The 18,360-nt window shown below is 39.1% G+C and overlaps 2 protein-coding genes across 2 annotated transcripts in view; both read right to left on the reverse strand.

Moving 5' to 3' along the window:
• Positions 1-25: 25 nt before the first annotated feature.
• Positions 26-2,028, reverse strand: LOC112146817 (ankyrin repeat and KH domain-containing protein 1). Its single transcript, XM_024272835.2, has one exon. It carries the CDS (start codon positions 1,911-1,913, stop codon positions 306-308), a length of 1,608 nt encoding a protein of 535 aa, XP_024128603.1. The 5' UTR covers positions 1,914-2,028; the 3' UTR covers positions 26-305.
• Positions 2,029-15,506: 13,478 nt separating this feature from the next.
• The window catches only part of plcb2 (phospholipase C, beta 2), a 23,782-nt gene continuing 20,928 nt past the window's right edge, over positions 15,507-18,360 (reverse strand). The window contains exon 32 of the mRNA XM_024278852.2: positions 15,507-17,443. Within this exon, the coding sequence (XP_024134620.1) occupies positions 17,273-17,443 (171 nt within the window). The 3' untranslated portion in view covers positions 15,507-17,272. The remainder of the gene's footprint in view (positions 17,444-18,360) is intronic.

Genomic DNA, 18,360 nt, shown 5'->3' on the forward strand with positions numbered 1-18,360 from the left:
CTTGTTCACACCAAAACAACCCAAATGCTTTTTAAATCTCTTTATTAGATGTTTTGCATTAATACACAGTGAATATCTTAGGCAAAATACAGGAGCACTATTAAAAGCTTCCAGAGAATATAAATCCTGAATGTGTTAAAAATTATATTTTATTAACTTACAGACTGATTTTAAATGTAGTATCAGTATACAACAAGAATTAAGCATTTTGATTTCTTAATCTTACAAATAGATAAACAAATAGCAAAGCTGACCAAGCACACAAAATACAGTTTTATAAATGAAAATAACATTTCCGCCTCAGACTAGTCAAGGGTGGACTGAGAGGAGTAGCTCTCAAACTCACATTTGACAGCACTGATGCTGTCAGCGCTCGGCTGACTGTTCACCTGCTGGTGTGTGTGTGAAAGAGGGAAGGTATCAGAGCGCGACATCTGACCTCTGCCTTTTGTGGAGGCAGACGAGCAGTCTAACACCATCCTCATGAACTCCGGCGCAGTAAACCGGCGCAGCAGTCGGGTCCCCAGGCCCACGAACCCCGCTGTCTGGTTTGGGATCTTCTGTGCCTCCATCTCTGCCCTGGCAAACAGCAGCTTGTTGTGTCTTGCGGTCGAGCCAAGGCTCCCCCTCTTCTGTTGCTCTTTTCTGTTTGACGGAGCCGTGTCAGCGGCCTCAGTGTTCTGCGATTTGACATTTGTCTGGAGTGCTTTCACTGGCTGACCCTTGCTGCTTAAAACAGGTTTTGGCACTGAGATAGTTTTGTTGCAGTCGTTTGTCAGGCCCCGAGTGTTCCCTTGACAGTCCATCTTGTTTATCAGGCATCGCTCATCCTGGAGCGAGGCTCTCTTCAATTTGCTGGCTGACAGGCTCATGTCACGCACATCACCCTGATAGGACTGCTTTCTGCTGCTCACAACGTCCAGGTTAAATGACTTCGCTTTTCCCCAGAGAGGGAAACTCTCAGGTGCTCGCTCTGGGAGTTTAACATCCTGGCTGACATCTTTTTGCTTTGGCTCAGGAAAAGAGTTTGGGATTTTTGCCCCCCTCAGCTCTCTAAACTGGCGGTTTTGCAGCTGTTTGGCAGCAAAGAGAATGCTGTGATCCCCCTCAGTCTGGCTCTTCTCAATCTGAGGAGGCAAACTCCAACTATGGTCTTGATTGTCCTCTTGCGATTGGCTTCTGGGACATCTGAATCGGCTCCACAGTCCACTGCCATCTCCAATTTTCATCTGTCTCTGAAATACACTTGGCAGCTGGTCCTCATTTGTCATCGGTTTGGAGAACCTCTCCAGGACATGCCTGGGGAGCTTGTTGGGTAAACGGGATTCTCCGTCAACAGCGGCGCTGAAATCAACAAGTGGATCATCTCTGCTAAACTTCCTGCAAGGAAAGTTCAAAATCTGCACGCACTGGTTGTGTCCAAAAAAGTTGGCCACCTCGATGGCTGAGTGTCCGGCGTTATTGGTCCTGTCCAGCTTCAGTCCCAGTCTTTTGAAAGCCCTGATCAGAAACTCCAGAACCGGGCTGTGTCCGGAGAAGGCGGCATACATGAGCGCGCTGTTACCCCAAGCATCAGAGACGTCAGGATCAGCATTGAACTGCACGAGAAGTTTGACCACATCCAGGTGACCCATCTCACAGGCGTGGCTGAGGGCTGTGCGGCCGTCCTCATCCTGACAGTTGACATCTGCCCCTTTCTCCAGCAGCAGCCGGGTGAACTTGGATCTCGTTCCGGGATCTTGAAGGCAGGCGGCACACATGAGCAGAGTGCGGCTGCTCTCCGTCTTGGAATTGATGATACGGCCGTCTAAGGCGTCCAAAATGAAGCGTGCAAGATGGACTTTGCCACCTTGCATGGCATCCAGAAAAGTCTTGGTACCGGAGCCGTGGCCTAAATCTTTCGGCCGCATCATTCTCGAACGCCTACTTGTGAAGCTGATCCTGCAAGTGGCGAGAGGACACGGATTGTCTAAGGTTCTCTGTGATGACAGCGACTGCACTTAACTCAGAGTAAGACCCAGAGAGGAGCTGGCAGTGTTTTTATACCTCCCTCTCCACATGCCCTCCCCACGTTGCCAAGGAAACAAACGTCTGAGGACCATTATGCAGTGGCAGCATCCATTCAACCCAAGCACTCTTTGCCTGGAGAGAAATATGTGCTATTTGAACAGAATAATTACTCAAGGAGAAAAACAGACACAGTTTTTCATGTCAGGTCTAACATGACACTTCAATGCACCACTTTACACACACCTTATTTTGTTTCAAGCAAACCAATGAATAAATTATTAACAGTAGAGATGAACTCACAATTGTATGACTCAAGTAAAACGTGAACCCGTCCTTTGTTGAATCCAATTTAAATTCAAAGCAAAATTGTTAAGAGGTTTAAAGTAAGACTGACAGGTCGGAGGGTTCACTTCAGCGAAAGAAAGCAAAAGAAAAAAACTGAACACGTGCCTGTTATTTTTTTTCTTTTACAGCATGTCCTTGAGATCTTTCTTAGTCCTACTTTTATGATTCCATTTTATTTTGTTTCAGCCACAAATCCTCCTGCAGTAAATCTAAAAGATCTTAAACCTTTTTTTCCTCTTTCTGACTTTTTCAGGAAGGATTGTTATTAAAAGAAAGGTTTCTATGATGATTCTAGAAAAAAGGTCTTCTATCACTAGCTCATTTACAGTGAAAAAATGTGCTTCAAATTGACATAATTTGCTGACAGCCTCCTATTTCAGTTGAAGGTCTGCGACACAGAGCCTACACACTCTCCTACATCCCACACAGGACCACAGTTTAATTTTAATTGCTAATATAAATCACAACAGGACAAAAACTGTGCCAACAAGTAGAGGCGACAGAAATATAACCTCTTATTTACTCTGTTCACCAGTCACTATGCAGCTTCATCAAAGCCTCAGCGGGTTTTTTATGCGGCACTGAGAGCCATGTGCTCGTCCAAACATGGCTCATCAATTTCTAGAGGGATACTTTCTCTCAAAGGCAATCTCCACATATCATTTTATTTCTTTTTTAAAGCCTCCTTGTGAAATCCTTTACATTTTTTGCTACAAAAAAAATTGCATTTTTTGAAAACGGACGTCAAATGTAACCAAAAACTGGATCATATTTGTTTTTTGGGGGTTTTGCTTTCTGCTGCTTGTCAAACTCAAAACTGCTTTGGTCTCTTGGGAAAATAAAAAATGGTTTGAAGAGGAACAAATGATTGCAGAGTCATACGAAGGTGTGGAAATGAAAGAACGACAATAACTAGCTCTCAAAAAAAGGTCAAATTTGTTGTGAAAAATAGCTTAACTGTGATAGGTCTTTTCATGGAGCAGCATGCACAACCAAAGGAAGGAATAGTACTGAGGAAAGGAGGGACATTTCTATTGAAGGGTGTGAGAAAAGTAACATAATAGTGGTGAGTCTAACAGAAAAATGATTCATGTGTAAAACAGTAAGCAGGTTAAATGGTTGGTGGACAACAAACTGGACAAGAAATGCATCAGTGATGCTATTTTTAAGAATGGACAAGCCGATTGTTAGTTGAAGTCCTTCAACGTTTGCACCAAAACGATATTTTCTTCCTATCTTTTGAGTGTGTTTTTGAGGGCAGTAAGATTGGAGCAACTGATTGCATGAGGCCAAACAAAACGATTGTTCTGGGTTCTGCTCTAGAGCTGACTGTTCATAGAGGGAGAATTTTGTAGAAGAAGAACACAAAGGAAAACCTTGAGAACCCCCTTTTTATACGACAAGGTAATATCTTCATGCTGAAGGTTGTTCACATTCAAACGCTACAGAGATCTTTCTCTAAGCCTGGTGCAACTTTATTCATTGGGCTGAACTTTTAGAAACTAAAATGTGAGAGGATTTGATATTAATTCTTGTTTACTTGGTTGTTTGTTATCATTTTTAATTTACATTTGATTTTCTAGCAAGAAATTCAAGGATTGTGAAAAACTTCACCTGCAGTTTTTTGGCTAAAGCTGCCCTGGAACCATTTTAGGTTAGAGAATCGGATTTCTCAAAATGAACCATATCGACTGTGAATTGGATCAGTGAATAAAAATTATTATAGGAATCAAATCATTAAAAAGAAATCATTACACCCGTATTAAAGACCTGTGTTTACGCTGCAGCTTTCTGTGAACTGCACTCTAAATGGGGGATTTGAACACCACAGCACTCAAAAGCCTCGCTTCCACTAAGCGGTTCGGTAAGGATTGGTAAGGTACGGTCCAGTTAATTCTGGTGAGTGTTTTCACTCAGTTAAGCCTTTCTCCAATTAGTAAGCAGTTTGTTTTCATGGTGCATGTGTGGTGTAGACCGCTAGCATGTCATTGCATCATTGAAGTGCAACAACAACAATGAAAGTCATCCAGCATCTCATCTTTTTCTTGCTTTACTTCTGTTACATTGTGTATAACAGGAATTGCATGTTGTTTGAAAGAAGATATTGGGCAGCTAAAAAAAAAAAAAAAAAAAACAGCCGTAAAGAGGAAAATGGAATCGCTAGCTTGGCGCTAGCAGCAACGAGACAGTTGCAGCTCCGCCCCAACTGTCCCGTTCTATTTTTCTATGGAACTACAACAGACGGGGGCCCTCAAGACGGTACTGTTTAATGGATCCATTTTATAATAGAAACACTCAAAATATCGGACTGGACCGTACTGGACCACTCAGTGAAAACAAGGCTTAAGTCTGGTGTTAACAGCTGCACTGCAGCTTTGCCTCTAGTGCTAATGGGGCAGATTGATACGAATTATACCTCTATAAAAATACTTTTTAATAGTTGTTTTGAGTGTGTGCATCCAATTACTACAGTAACCTTTGAGAATTTCACCTATTTTACTACAATTATCCAACATCAGTAATGCAACAGAGACATGTTTCAGTGACCACCCACAACCCTGAGGATTGTGGGATAAGTTTCATGTTTCAGCACATTTGAAATGGATTGCTGAGATAATTGTGGCAAAAACTGCAAAAACAGACTTTGATAAAAGAGGAGATGACATTTAAAGAAGCGTGCAAAAATGTTCAAATGCTTATCAATGTGTAACTATGACATTTTTGTCACATACTTAAAGAATTGTATCAACAAAGAGTGCTAACGAATAAGATAAAAACCTTGACGACTCCACATGTGATGTGGCATCAAAACAGGTTTTTCAACACAAAAAAACAGAAAAGTTAATTTGAAAAGCTTTGGCAGAAATGTGTTCACTTTAAGATGATAAAAACATCACCTTGACTCAGTTGATGAGATGCATTTTTTCTTGAGTTTCTGCCATTATTTCTTTAAAAAATTAATATTGTATTTTCAGTGTTTGAAAGGTTGGAATATAGTGAATGTAATGGAAAAATCATCGTAATGCAGTAAAATAGATGCTTGAATAATATCCAGAAACTGCCCCTCCGCATATTCACCCTTATGCTGTTGGACATCCTGCTTGACCTGAGCTGCTCTTGTGTTGTCTCTAATTAAGCCCCTGAGTTACAGTTAAATGGATGACAAGGAATCAGCAGCAGCAGACAGAGACAACTTAAGCATGCGAGTAACAGTGTTGAGTTAATAATAAAATAAAGATCCCTACAAATGACTCTCAGCAGATGAAATATTCAGAACGAGTTGGTGCCATGAGACTTGCTAATTGGACAGATGTATGCAATAAAGCAGAAATATCATGGTAAATACCTGATCTCCCATTCATTGAGAGCTAGCGCAGGCTGGACCCACGCTGAATGCCTGATTGGAAATTAAATCTCGTATCAAGTTAAGGTGTTATCCGCAGCCCTAAATGTCTTAATTAGCCACTGGGGAGAATGCGCTCCTGGTGCTACTAAAACAACAAAAGCTTCTTCACAAAAACCTTTGCATATGGAAACAAAACGCCTAGCAATTCCACTTAGCTCCCAACACCTGGGACTAAATTAGTGCATGAGCACAAGATGGGAAATTGAGTCAAATTGAGAGCAAATGCTACACCTATTGGTCGCTACTAAATATGTTTTGTGTGTAGTGATTCGACATGCCCTTGTTCTCCTCCGAGGGCTTCATCTTCTGCCCGCTAATTGAGCACACCTGACTGTGACGTGTTAAAGGTCACTGCCTGCTTTTGCGATATGACAAACAAGATGCAACTAGTAGCAACCTTTCCATTTTCCGCTCGCAACAACAAATTTGTAATGAGAAAAACAGGCCAAGCTCGGCTCCAATTAACCTAATCAAGCTCCAATGTACGACCTGGAGAGATGAAACCTTCCCAGAACATGGCATAATTATTAGAGATCCTTTTCAGAAACACAACAAATAACAGTCGGGCTTTTGTGTTCTCTCGGTTATGTAACGCCTTAGCAAGAGTAACACGGTCCGAGATAACGTCTCCTGCAGAGAGCAAAACACTAAGATGATGTATTCCCATTCAGCAAGGACAATCATGTGTCTATATGTCTGTTCAGTTCCTGTAATGTCCTTTTGATTCGATACAAGGACACAGCAGTCGAAGGCTGATTTGGGATTTCACACTCCCTCTGTTCTGGGAAAGAGGCAGCAGCTGGCCCACTGTCACTGTGTAACTACAATGTATGCATCATCACCGAAGTTCATGCGAGGTCACAGCACTTCCACGGCAGAAAACAAATGCCACCTCTAATTTCATCATTTTAAAATGAACTCCAAAGCTCACCGGAAGACGTCCACTCATTACTTCCAGAAGAAGGGAAAGAAAGCGTTTGTATTTTTGTGAGAAGACCCAACACAGCAGGAGCAGAGAGTGGGAGGAAGAGGACAACTGTGCAGAGTTACAGGGTTGCAGTTGAAGGATCTGACAGGGAACAATCAAGAGGGTCGCTCATATGTTGTTGACCAAGTGGCTGTCCTCATACTGCACGCTCCACTCATCAATTATTTCCCTGCATTGAGCAAACCAAGCTGCTTTGACAGATGGTAAACAGTAGGCTCTCTGGATGTAGAGACTTTAATATCAGCTCTCAAACTGAACCATTTTGGACAACTAAACATTAGCACTGACCGGGCGTGTCCTTCCGCCATAGCAACAGAGGACACGACTGATCGTTAAAGACTGTAAAAGCACTGCAGGGGTTTTGCATAAATAAAGTTAAAGATTCAAGCTGCCATTTTGTAAATAATATTTTAATATTTTCTAAACGATGATTGTGTTTTTGACATTTTAACATGTTCTTGTAGCATTATCTCATGATGGAGGAAATAGATTGGAAAATTAAGATTAAAATGGTATTTTTGAGCATTTCTTTATTCAAATCTCTGTAAATCAAGAGCAGATGAAAAAATACAAATTGGAAAGAACTTTAAGTTTTTATATTTTTTTACATCTGCAGAAAAAAAGATCCATGTTTGTCTTTGTTTTCCTCTCAAAACGATAAAGCTGGAAAACTCCAATAATGTTTGTCATTTTTGCTGCAACGGTAGTATGAGGTTGGGGATGTGCGGGGCTGTAAGCTAGCAGGAGAGCATGTAAACAAAGAGATCACGGAAAATAAAAACTGGCTTATTCCATGCCAACAGTTCCAGCCACAAATCAGAGGCAAGTTTCTAATGAACTCCCACTGCTCTGCAGAAACTATTTCCAAGAAAATAGCAGGTTTTTTTGGCTAAAAACCACTGGTAACACTTCAAAAATAGATCAAAACATGATTGAAGTGGATCTTTAAAGTAGAAATGCAGGCTTAGCTAACCGAGAAGACAACATTTCAGTAGTACTTTCGTTTAGCCTTGAAAAATATTTTCATATGAGCCTTAATTCATGCATTTTGATAAAAACATGCACGGTGGTGTATTTTTTTTAACACATTTTCAAGCAAACACCACAGCAGAAAGACAAAATTGCTTTTTTCATATACCTGCCACTGTGCTTTCAGCTTTTAAAGAAGGAAATTTCCAGCACTGACATGAACTTGTGTGACAGATTAATAAATGTTATGTGGGCTCCTGCAAGAACTCAATATGTGGTCGAATCATTTTAGTAATCATACGCAACACCTGGACTTCTTTTTGTTGTCGGATGTAAACTCCTATACAGCATAGATGTACTGAAGCATCTTTTAGAGGCTTATAACTCTGCTCATGTTTTACACTGCAAGAAAGTGTAAAAAGGAGCTGGCTGGGGTATTTTCAGAGAGAAAAATAACAAAAGAGCACCTGGTGTTTAAAAAAGTAGCAGATGTGTTTATTTTACATAAAAGCCTAATTACTGATTCAATAAATATTTCTGTATAAAGAAGTAGAGAAGACAATATCTGTCACTTTTTATTGAAAGATCTGTGGAAATGGAAACCTAACTGCAACCTGCCGGCCCTGAAGCCTCGGCTGCTGTTCTCCCACGTGTTCTACTGCTCACGTTGCTCCAATTCTCACAGAAAAAAATGGCATTCATGTCGCTTCTTTTTTTTTCCCCTCAACTACATGTTAAGTGAGCTTTTGATAAGACCATTATTCCATGTGAAGGAGTGACTCAGCACATTAAGTGCTTAACATGAAATGCATGTCATCTTGACACTGTGGGGGTCGGTCTGAGCATCAGAGAAGTATTCTGCATGAGCTGCTGCTCATGATGTGCAATGACTGCTACATATGAAAACAGGAGGTTTTTACAAATGTAAAAATCATAAAGAACCAGTTGCTTTCTGCTCACAAATGACAAATCTTTTGTGATTCATTACCAAAACAACTGTTGTTGGTGCAAAGATTCAGCAATTATTGTGCTGAAGGCTAGGAGTCCTGTCAGCTGCCTGGAGCCAGATACAAATGTGCACTATGTGTGGAGATGGGGATCATTTATTGAACCCAAACTGTCTGGATTTTTTTGAGAACTCAAGAAGTAGGAAGTTTCACAAATGACATGAGGAGGACCCAAAACCAGGAGACAGGAACCCACATAAATACATGTAAGTATGGCATAAACCTGAACTCAAATATGACAAAATATAATCAAAAACATGATGTCTCTTTCTCAGAGCCACTGTCCCTAAAGCAAAAACATGCTGCTCTTACCACAGTCTTCTACACCTTTTCTTTCATTCTTGCTGACACACTTTTGTCACACATCACACCTGAAACCTTACTGAGCCAGTTAATACATGCCACTGCACCTTTTTCTCACTTTTACTGACCATTTGTGTCTTGTTCTGGGTTGTAATGAAAAACAAAGAATTTCCTTTCAGGATTAATAAAGTATAATTGATTTGAATTGTTGAATGTTAACCGTAATCTTTCACCTTCTTCACCTCTGATTCCTGTGACCTACTTCTTCACCTTGAGTTCCTCTCATTTACACACAAATACTGTCTTTCTGAAGCTAAACTTCATTCATCTCCTTTGCTGAGCAAACCTCCACCTCTCTAGATTTCCATCCACCTTTTCCCTGTTCTCTCTACAGACCACAGTGTCATCTGCAAACATCACGATCCACAGAGATTCCTGTCAAACCTCTGTCCATCACCACTGCAAACAAGAAGGAGCTCAAAGCTGATCCCTGGTGCATCCCCACCTCCAAACTGAACTCCTCCACCTCACAGCTGTCATACATGTCCAGAAAAACCAACATATTTCTCTGCCATGCTAGACTTTTCTCAAACCTCATAGATATACAAAGGCACACTTCTGTATTCTGACCTTCCTGTTTTTCTCTAGGAGAATGCTCAAAGCAAATGTTTTATCCGGGGTCTCCTTCTTTACACGAAAGCGTATGATTTCTCACAAATGTTTACTTCTGACCTCAACATAGCTCCCACGACTCTTTCCCATAACTTTAGTTGACTCATCAGCTTTATTCCTTTGTGGTTTCTGCACATCTCCTTTCTTCTTTAAGAAAGTATACGTCTCCATTCCTCAGACATCCTCTCACTTTCTAAATAGCTACTTTTCCTAAACACTTTCATAGCTCCACCAAGACCAAATTGATCTTGATAAACAATCTTTGCTTCTTTCTGCTCTATAACAGTCACTTCCTCTAAATATACAAAATAATAAACCAAGAATTCTGAAAAAAAGATTAAAGATTCTAAAGTCATAGGAGACCGGATGCAGGCTTGGCAGAAAATCAGAATTGATAATTAAACTAAATTCTGGCAAAATTCCTCATTGTAGCTTTGGTTTGTGACTGGGGTTTCCTACTCTCTACACAACAGCTTTTGAAAAATAGGTGATTGAATGAGGTAAAGTAAAATGAACATTTATTGGATCCACCATGTTGACACATCAAGACAAGTTGCTAAATATGCAGAGATTCAAGCTGCACTTAAACTAGAACAGCTGTTCAGCAGATATTATTATAGGCCGTATATGGATTTGAATATTTTAATGTGGTAAGTAATAGAGCTTTCTTCTTCTCAGTGGCCTAGTGGATGAGTGTCTGTCCTGAGACTGGAAGGTCATGGGTTCAAATCCATGGTCAAGTCATACTAAAAACTAAAAAAGGGACCAAATTCCTCCCTGCTTGACACTCAGCATGAAGAGGTTGGATCAGGGGAAGAAACCACCAAATGGTTTTCAAGCACGGCTATGTCAACAGCTCACCACTTCCTCAGGAGACGGTCAAATATGGAGAACAAATTTCACACACTAAGGTCCATGACAACTAATAGGACTTTCCAAATGCTGCCCCCTGTTGTCATTTGAGGAACTGGACCATTTGATTTTCTTTTTTTTATTTATTTATTTTTTTCAGATTTTGGATCAGAATTTGAAGCTCTATAAAAGCATAATGCATAACGCATAACACATTACAATTTTTTTCTTGAGAAGGAGTTATATTATTGCTACACACCGTTTGGCTGCATTACAGCAGAATTCATCACAGTGGTTGCTGTATTTCACTCAATATAAACAGTATCTGTTATTATTTTATGCTATTCTCTGCAATAAAGGGCATTGCACACAAAGGTTGGTTATTAAAAACTACAATAAAGAAAAGATATGACTGAGACCTGCAGAACACAGAATAAGAGTATGGGAAATAAAATGTAAAAAAAGAAGAAGAAGAGAAGGATGTGAACTACTTGTAGAGAAAGAGGCCGTCTGTTCATTTGGCATCCATTTCAATCAGACAGAAGGCTGTTTCAGTTTAATTTTGGTTTTTATGTAATTCTACCAGTTTTGTCTTTGGGGACAATCACACCTCTTAACTATTTGACAAATGTCCTGTTTTTTGTCTTTATTAGCAACAAACTTTGAACTAATTTGACTTGTCTTATCTGATAACTTTATTAATTAAGCCATTAACCACAAATACTTCACAAATATTATTAGAGGGGATTTTTTTGTATTGACCTCTTGTGCAGTTTTTTGTTATTAAATTGTGTTCCATTGCATACCAGTAAAATATACATTTATTTAAATTACAAAATTATTCTGCTTTAGTGGAATATGCTACAGTATATAAGTAAAATAAAACCCCAAAATGGGTCAAGTTAGCTAAAATGCATTGAAATTTCCTGGTTTTTGCTTATTTATTTGTTAGTTTTGCACAAGAACCCACTTTAAAATACACATTTTCTGTGAAATTTCAGAAAAAAAACGTGAGATTCAAAGTCCTCAACACTCAGCATTTACCAAGTGGACCCCAGACCTTTTTCTGCTCAGTCCCCAGCGCCTGGAGCTAGCCATCTATTCGATTATGTAACAGTAAAGTCAGCTGCCAGGCTGCTGATATCACTCCTGTGCCTCAGTGGTAACTCATGCTGGGACACATGCTCCTGCCCCCAGAGAGGTTGGGGCCATGGAGTTATTATTATGCTGCAGAGGACCTGAATGCTGTAAATAACATGAGGCTCAAAAAGAAAAAATCAGGAATTGGAACGTGCGTCGCCAAGAGAGATCTTTCTACTTTGGAGTGCTATGTGCATCCCAGTGTGTTCCACTATGTGGAAGGAGACAGTAGATCTTTGAGGATGTGAAGAGGCCTCTTGCAGGCTCTTGTGTGACACAGTGTGAGAGAAAGGAGCACTACAGTTGTGACTTTAATGAGATTATAGCTCCAAAACTCCAACATGTATGCAAATAGTTTGAAGAAGAAATCATTTTGAAGCCGTCTGTTATCTTTAAAGGAGGCGTAAGTACATCTCACAGAATTATCCACAGCCTGTAACGGCGCAGCCTCAACAGGTGGTGTTTATGTGGGTGGCGTGCGTGGGTGATTAATATTCATCCAGGATGGCATCCAATTCAAGCCAGGATGGACAACCATGACTCTAGCTCCTGTGGGTCAGTTTCAGCTTCATTACAGGAAACAAAAGAGACACAATTGTAGTTTGTTCTTCATGCTGTCTGCTTCAAAATGCACTTATTGCATCCTGTTAACCTGATACTATCAATGTTATTATCCTGCAAATGTAACTACAATTCAGTGTAATGCCACCTCTTCAGTTTGCAGAGTTTAGCTTTAACAAAATTAAACCCTAGACTGAACTATTCTTGAACATTTGTCAAAGTTGCTCTTGTCTTGCATGCTACAACTAAAATATCAAAGGAAACATAAAGAGATGTTCAGTTTTATGCGTTTTTATTATGTAAAAATATTATTTCAAATCAAATGCTTGTAAAGATTGATACATTTGTGAGCATCTTAGCATTTTTACATAATTACATGTTTTGTTGCATTTTTCTCATGGTGGAGAGCATAGTTTAAAATTGCCTTTTTGAGTATTTCTTCATTGAAATTGTTGTGAATTAGAAGCAGACAGAAAAATGTAGTTGGAAAAAGCTTGTTACACCATTAATGCTAGGTTGAGGTGGAGTGGTGAGCTAGCAGGACAGAGTGCAAACAGATGGATGTTGGGATGTGAGGGCAGGCTTACTCAGTGCACCTATGCAGAAACTATGTTCTTGGAAACAACAGTTAAATTGTTTGTTTTTTTGGCCTAAAAATGCATAATCATGATGAAAAGACCACTGGGAGCACTTTTTAAATAGATCAAAAATGATTGGAGTGGAATTATAAAATAAAAAAAAATAATCTTTTGATGGTATTAATGACAGAAAATAGCTTTGCCTGTAAAATTGTTCCATTCTGAGCTTTTAGTTGTGCTAAATGTGTTTATGTTGTTGTGGCGTGTCCTGGAGGGTTCCACCCCTCACCTGGGGTTCTTCATAACCTGCCTGTACTTTCAGTTCATTTGTTTAAGCTGCATTTTCTGTTTTAGTACTCGTGTCAGAGAGTCGTTAGTTACAGTTGGCTACTGTGGTCATTTTGTTGGTCATGCTGGTTTTTGAATTTTGTTTGTGGGTTTTTCCCACCTGCAGTGGCTCTTTTTGTTAGTAAAATCACTTGTCTTTTCTCTCCCTCATCTGGGTCATCCGGATACACTGCAACATAATTAGTAAATTATTTTCTTCAAAACAGTCTTATCTTGACTTGTGAACCAGGTAAGATTTTTGATTTTTTTAATTTATTTTCAAACTTTTCTCATTGAAGTCTTGCAGCTAATCCTCAACTGTACTTCATTTCTTCCGGCTAGTCAGTACTTTGTGTATCATCTGCAGCCTTTTCGACCTATTTGTCAATGAGCTGCAAAGTATCCATGATCTCAGGCCATTCCCCGGAGGATGTGTCGTTTGTCTTATGTAAGATTGTAACCCCTGTGATTCAGGGCTGACTGGATTCACACTTAGGAAGTTAACAGTTCGTCTGTGTTGTGCACGAGGTGACAGGACTCTCGGGCACAAGATGTGTCTCCTGGTGATGTGTCCCGGTTCGCCGATCTTAAATGTCAGTCAAGTCTTTTGGTTCAGAAAGAGGGTGGTGCTGCTGGATGAGTTAAAAAGAAACAAGAAAGCAGCTGCGGATGGTGAGTCAGAGATGAGCTGGGTTCAGTAATACATGCACACACGTGAGGGAAAAGGTGGAACAAGTAGCTGTTACTTAAAAAGAGATGTACTCGGAGCTGACATGAATGCAGAACATTCTTAGATTTTAGGAGGTTTTTACTAGAATCCATTATTTTCTCTTTTAGAGGACAAAAATGGTTTTGGTGTAAATTTAATGAGACACAATGTTCCTGTTGTACTGGAAAATAAAATAAACCTCTGTGCAAAAGAGGACCTTGATGGACATTATAGAATTTATAACGAATGCATCTCCTCTACTCACTGGCTTTCTCTGTTTCAGCTGAACTACTGGATGTTTTGTTAGAAACATGAATTTTAATGTATTTTTTTAATGTATGTGTCTTGGTTTGGACTGTACAAACAGAAAAGGAAAGCAGCAGAACAAACTGCTGCCTGGGTAAAATAATGATGCAGACTTTGCACCTTGTGTAGAAGACATCACACAAATCTGACTGCAGACATTTGGAGGGGCAACTTTTGACTGTGATGTTTGAAAATGAGCAAAGACTGAGTTGTTTAGTTGCTCTGTTTGCTTTGACATGCAAACAAAGCACTGGGTTATTTCTGTACGGTCAGAATTTCTCTAAACCAAACGAGGTTAGTATTAGGATGGTCCAAATTCGCAAGATCCAGAGGCATGACAGACATGTGAAATGATTAATTTATCCATAAAAAAAGAACTTAAACATTGAAAAAAAAACCGATTCAAATTCAATATATCCAGCAAAAACTAAAACAGGGGAGCGCGCTGATGGAGATAAGATATGCTCTGGGTATCTGATGAGGAGCGGCTGAAACCATAATCTTAACAATACTAAGAGCATCTTCTACTAAGACTGAACTTGAACCAAAACGTAATATACCAAAGCCAAAAAAAAAAAAAATCTTACAACAAAAAAACTGCAATCCCAAAACCCTTGCCAAATAATTGACAGAAAATTCTATTTAATTATTTTTTAATTAAGATTTGCTTTAAAATGTAAAATATACGTTTTTTATTAGATAGACAGATAGTATCAGTTATGATAACTTGGGTGACTACAATGTTAGTTAGTTTTCAGCACAGTTTTACCCACTGTCTCAAATTTGATCCACAAATTTTAACATGATGTATTATAACAAACGAATTATCAGCAAATTTAGCTTTTTTTTCAATACAGCAAGTAGTTATTAAGCTATTCTCAACATAAAATTAAAAATATCAGAAAAATCTTCCCACCAAAAAGATTTTTGAGAATTTATGGTAGCAGCCATTTTGAAATGACCAGAAAAAGCCCTTCTACTGCCCCTAGTGGAAGAATGGTGTACTACAGGGTAGAAAACATGGATCAAGTTACTATATATGTCCTGAGGTTTTTAGGGAAATTTTCATTGTGCTAAGGAGATTTGGTTTTAAAAATCTGTGTATCAAACATGATACAAATGTTATATAGGGTTGAACACTAAAAATGACTAATACTTTTGCATTTTTACCAGATTATTTTCCCCTTTCCTCGACTGCTGGACAGCTTTTAGGTTTCATCTTAATGTCATCTCTTTCTTAGTCACAGGAACTAAAGCCTGTCCCAGCTCTCATCGAGCCAAGCATTTAAAAACCCTCACATCCGAACACCTATCCATTATGTATTTCTACATCCTGAGTGGTGTCATGGGGGTAAACGGAGCGTATACCATCCATCATACACCAAAAGCATTTTACGCTTTGAACAGGAAGTTACTCCATCCCAGGGCTCCATTCACAAAGAGATGATCACACTCACTGAGAAGCAATGAGGAAACAATAGTTTAACCTATGTTTTCAGACTGTGGGAGGAGGAAGAACATAACAACTTCACACTAAAACAAAAATATCTAGCTGGTCTGGGTATCTTTGGGGTGTTTATGTCCCTATGGGTGTCTGTCTCCACTTGGCTCCTACAGGCACAAAGACCTTCAGTTGTATTTCTTGGGACTTCATGTGCTCTAGATGCCTCCTGTCTGCCCTTTGGGGTCTTGAGGGGGATTAAATCTCTCTTATAGTTTTTTTTTTCTTGGTGGAATGACAGTGGGTGTCTTTCTGTGGGTGTTTAACTGGTTGGAGGGCCCACTGAGACCCGCGTGGTCGGCTCTGGCAGATCAGGTGCCCCAAACTGGTTGAGCCCCCACCAAAGTTTCCAAGGAGCGCCTGGTGCTCAAGGGCCTGAATCTGCCGTTAGGGGGCGACACTTACCTGCCTCCTTTTTGGATGCAGAGTAACTGGGCCTGGTGATGTCGACACACCCATCAAGGCTTCTGCTTCAGCAATGCTTGTCCCCCAACTGCCTCCATTATCAGACCGTATTTACTTAGAGTGTTTGTTGGAACCGTCATTTTGTTAAAAACTTTCACACTGGTTCTGTTTTCTAAGGTTTAATGACTAAAGGTAAAAAAGCAAAAACATGTATAATATATGCTTTTTATTAAGCAGTTTATTACAGAAAACAGCATATAATATTTTCAATTGTGCCAAAAAGTACAATTATTTTATTTGTCCAATTAAAATGAGATACTTGAACTATTTAAATAAATAAAAAAAAACTCCTACAGTGAACTCCAAAAAAAATATTTAAAAACCAGTTTATTTTTGAATTTGTCTTCTAAATTTAAGCAAAAAGCAAAGTTAGCCCAGGGATGCTCAATAACTAGAGTCTCCAGTTTAACTTTACACATATATCTCAATTTTACAAATCATACTTAAAAAGAATCAACGAATTAAAAACTAAATTTAGTCTTCAATTGAGTCATGTTTGTTTTATTTTCATGTAAGCTTTTAAGCAGAACAAGTAAAATCTTCTCAAAACTTTCTAAGCTATCGTTGCACAGCCAGAATAACATTCGTGCTCTAAAGCTTCACAATTTGAGAATTTAAAGTGACTTTGCATGAACTGTGTTTCCATTAAAACTCGTTTCACTTCACAGTCTGAAGTAAGTGCTTTGTGGAACCTTATCATTAATAAAATTAAGCTTTACTGAAGTGCAACTAATGGAGTCACTGCTTCTATCAGCCAGTAGAGCATGATGAGCCGTTTTTATCCCCTACGTTCTCTCTGGCAAATATATTCCTATTGTTGTTTATGAGAGCGCTGTAAGCATCAAGGAAAGACAGACTTTCCTTTGGAATATTTTTGTCTCTTATTTATAATATTTTTAGATCAGAGAGACAGCAGTAAAAGTGAGTCAAACCAAAAATGCATTTTCAAACTCTGAACTAAAGTACGTCATTATTAGTCCTCTAAAGAACACACAAGGAGAAAATCAAACCTGAACATCTAATCTTTAAACTCTTTTTTTAGTAACACCCAAACCTCATGTTATAAAATATGATTGCAACAAATAAAAATAGGTGAATCATATTAAAGGCCACACTCTGCGATAAGGAGGAATTCAACCTAAGAAGACATCTCCATAGAAGCCCATTTCTCCGACTTTCTTCTCTCCAGTCTTGTCCACCAGTTCGGGGAAGTGCGCCCCTATGCAGTTGTTTACGGCCTCTTTTACCTCTGCTGGCAAAGACCTCAGCTTCTGAGTGTGCTCCTTCACCGCCTCTTGATTGAGCTGCAAAAAAAAAAAAAAGGATTTCCAAAACGCATTTATAGGTTAAAATGAAGGAAAAAAAGGAATCACTTCTGGAGGAAAGATTGAGATTTTGCATTTAGCGTGATCACAGTTGTTGATGAAAGACAATTGCTACATCATATATTTCATTAATTAGCTAAAAATGAATGAGTCTCATTCAATCCTTTGTTTTTTTGAGCATCACTTTAATTCCTCCCCCAGATTCTCACTAAATAAAAAAAAAAACAGTATTTGTAACACTATTGATGAGACCACAGCATCCATCTGGCGTTCACACGTCTAAACCATCTCACATCATTTTTTTTTTTTTTTATAATAACTGCCAGGATTTCTCCAAATTAAAGAGAGTGGTTGTCACCGCAGCGCTCTGACATCATTTACAGCTGTGGTAGGCTGGTTTGCTGTTAAAACAGGATGTGTCACAACGCAGCATTTACGCAAATGGACAGATGGCTGGTCTTAACAATGCATTTGAAAAACAGGGATTACTTGTGGGTGTAAATTGGGTTGTAGATGTTTGTAAAGTACACAAATTACAGAGAAATATAAGAAAAATATTATTTTTAACTAAAATTTGACTATTCTGTAAGATTTTACTAAGTTAGAGACAAACTATAAATGAAAATTGTATTTTTGGTGTTTTTAACATGTTCTTGTAGTATTTTTCTCACAGTATTTCTTTATTCAAATCGTTGTGAATCAGGACCAGACCAAAAAAAGTCGTTTTAAAAGCTTATAGCAGTGACGTAGGTGCTATCGTTGGCTGGCCACAACCTCCCTGATTTGCTCCATTATGATGCATCCACTTGCAGACAAATAGATCCATGTACGTCTTTGTTTTCCAAGTCTGAGCTGGTGTCTGGCTCAAAACTGTACGGCTCAGATTTTGCTCTTCA

Source organism: Oryzias melastigma, linkage group LG22, assembly GCF_002922805.2.
Source record: "Oryzias melastigma strain HK-1 linkage group LG22, ASM292280v2, whole genome shotgun sequence".
In the NCBI taxonomy this organism is placed as follows: domain Eukaryota; kingdom Metazoa; phylum Chordata; class Actinopteri; order Beloniformes; family Adrianichthyidae; genus Oryzias; species Oryzias melastigma.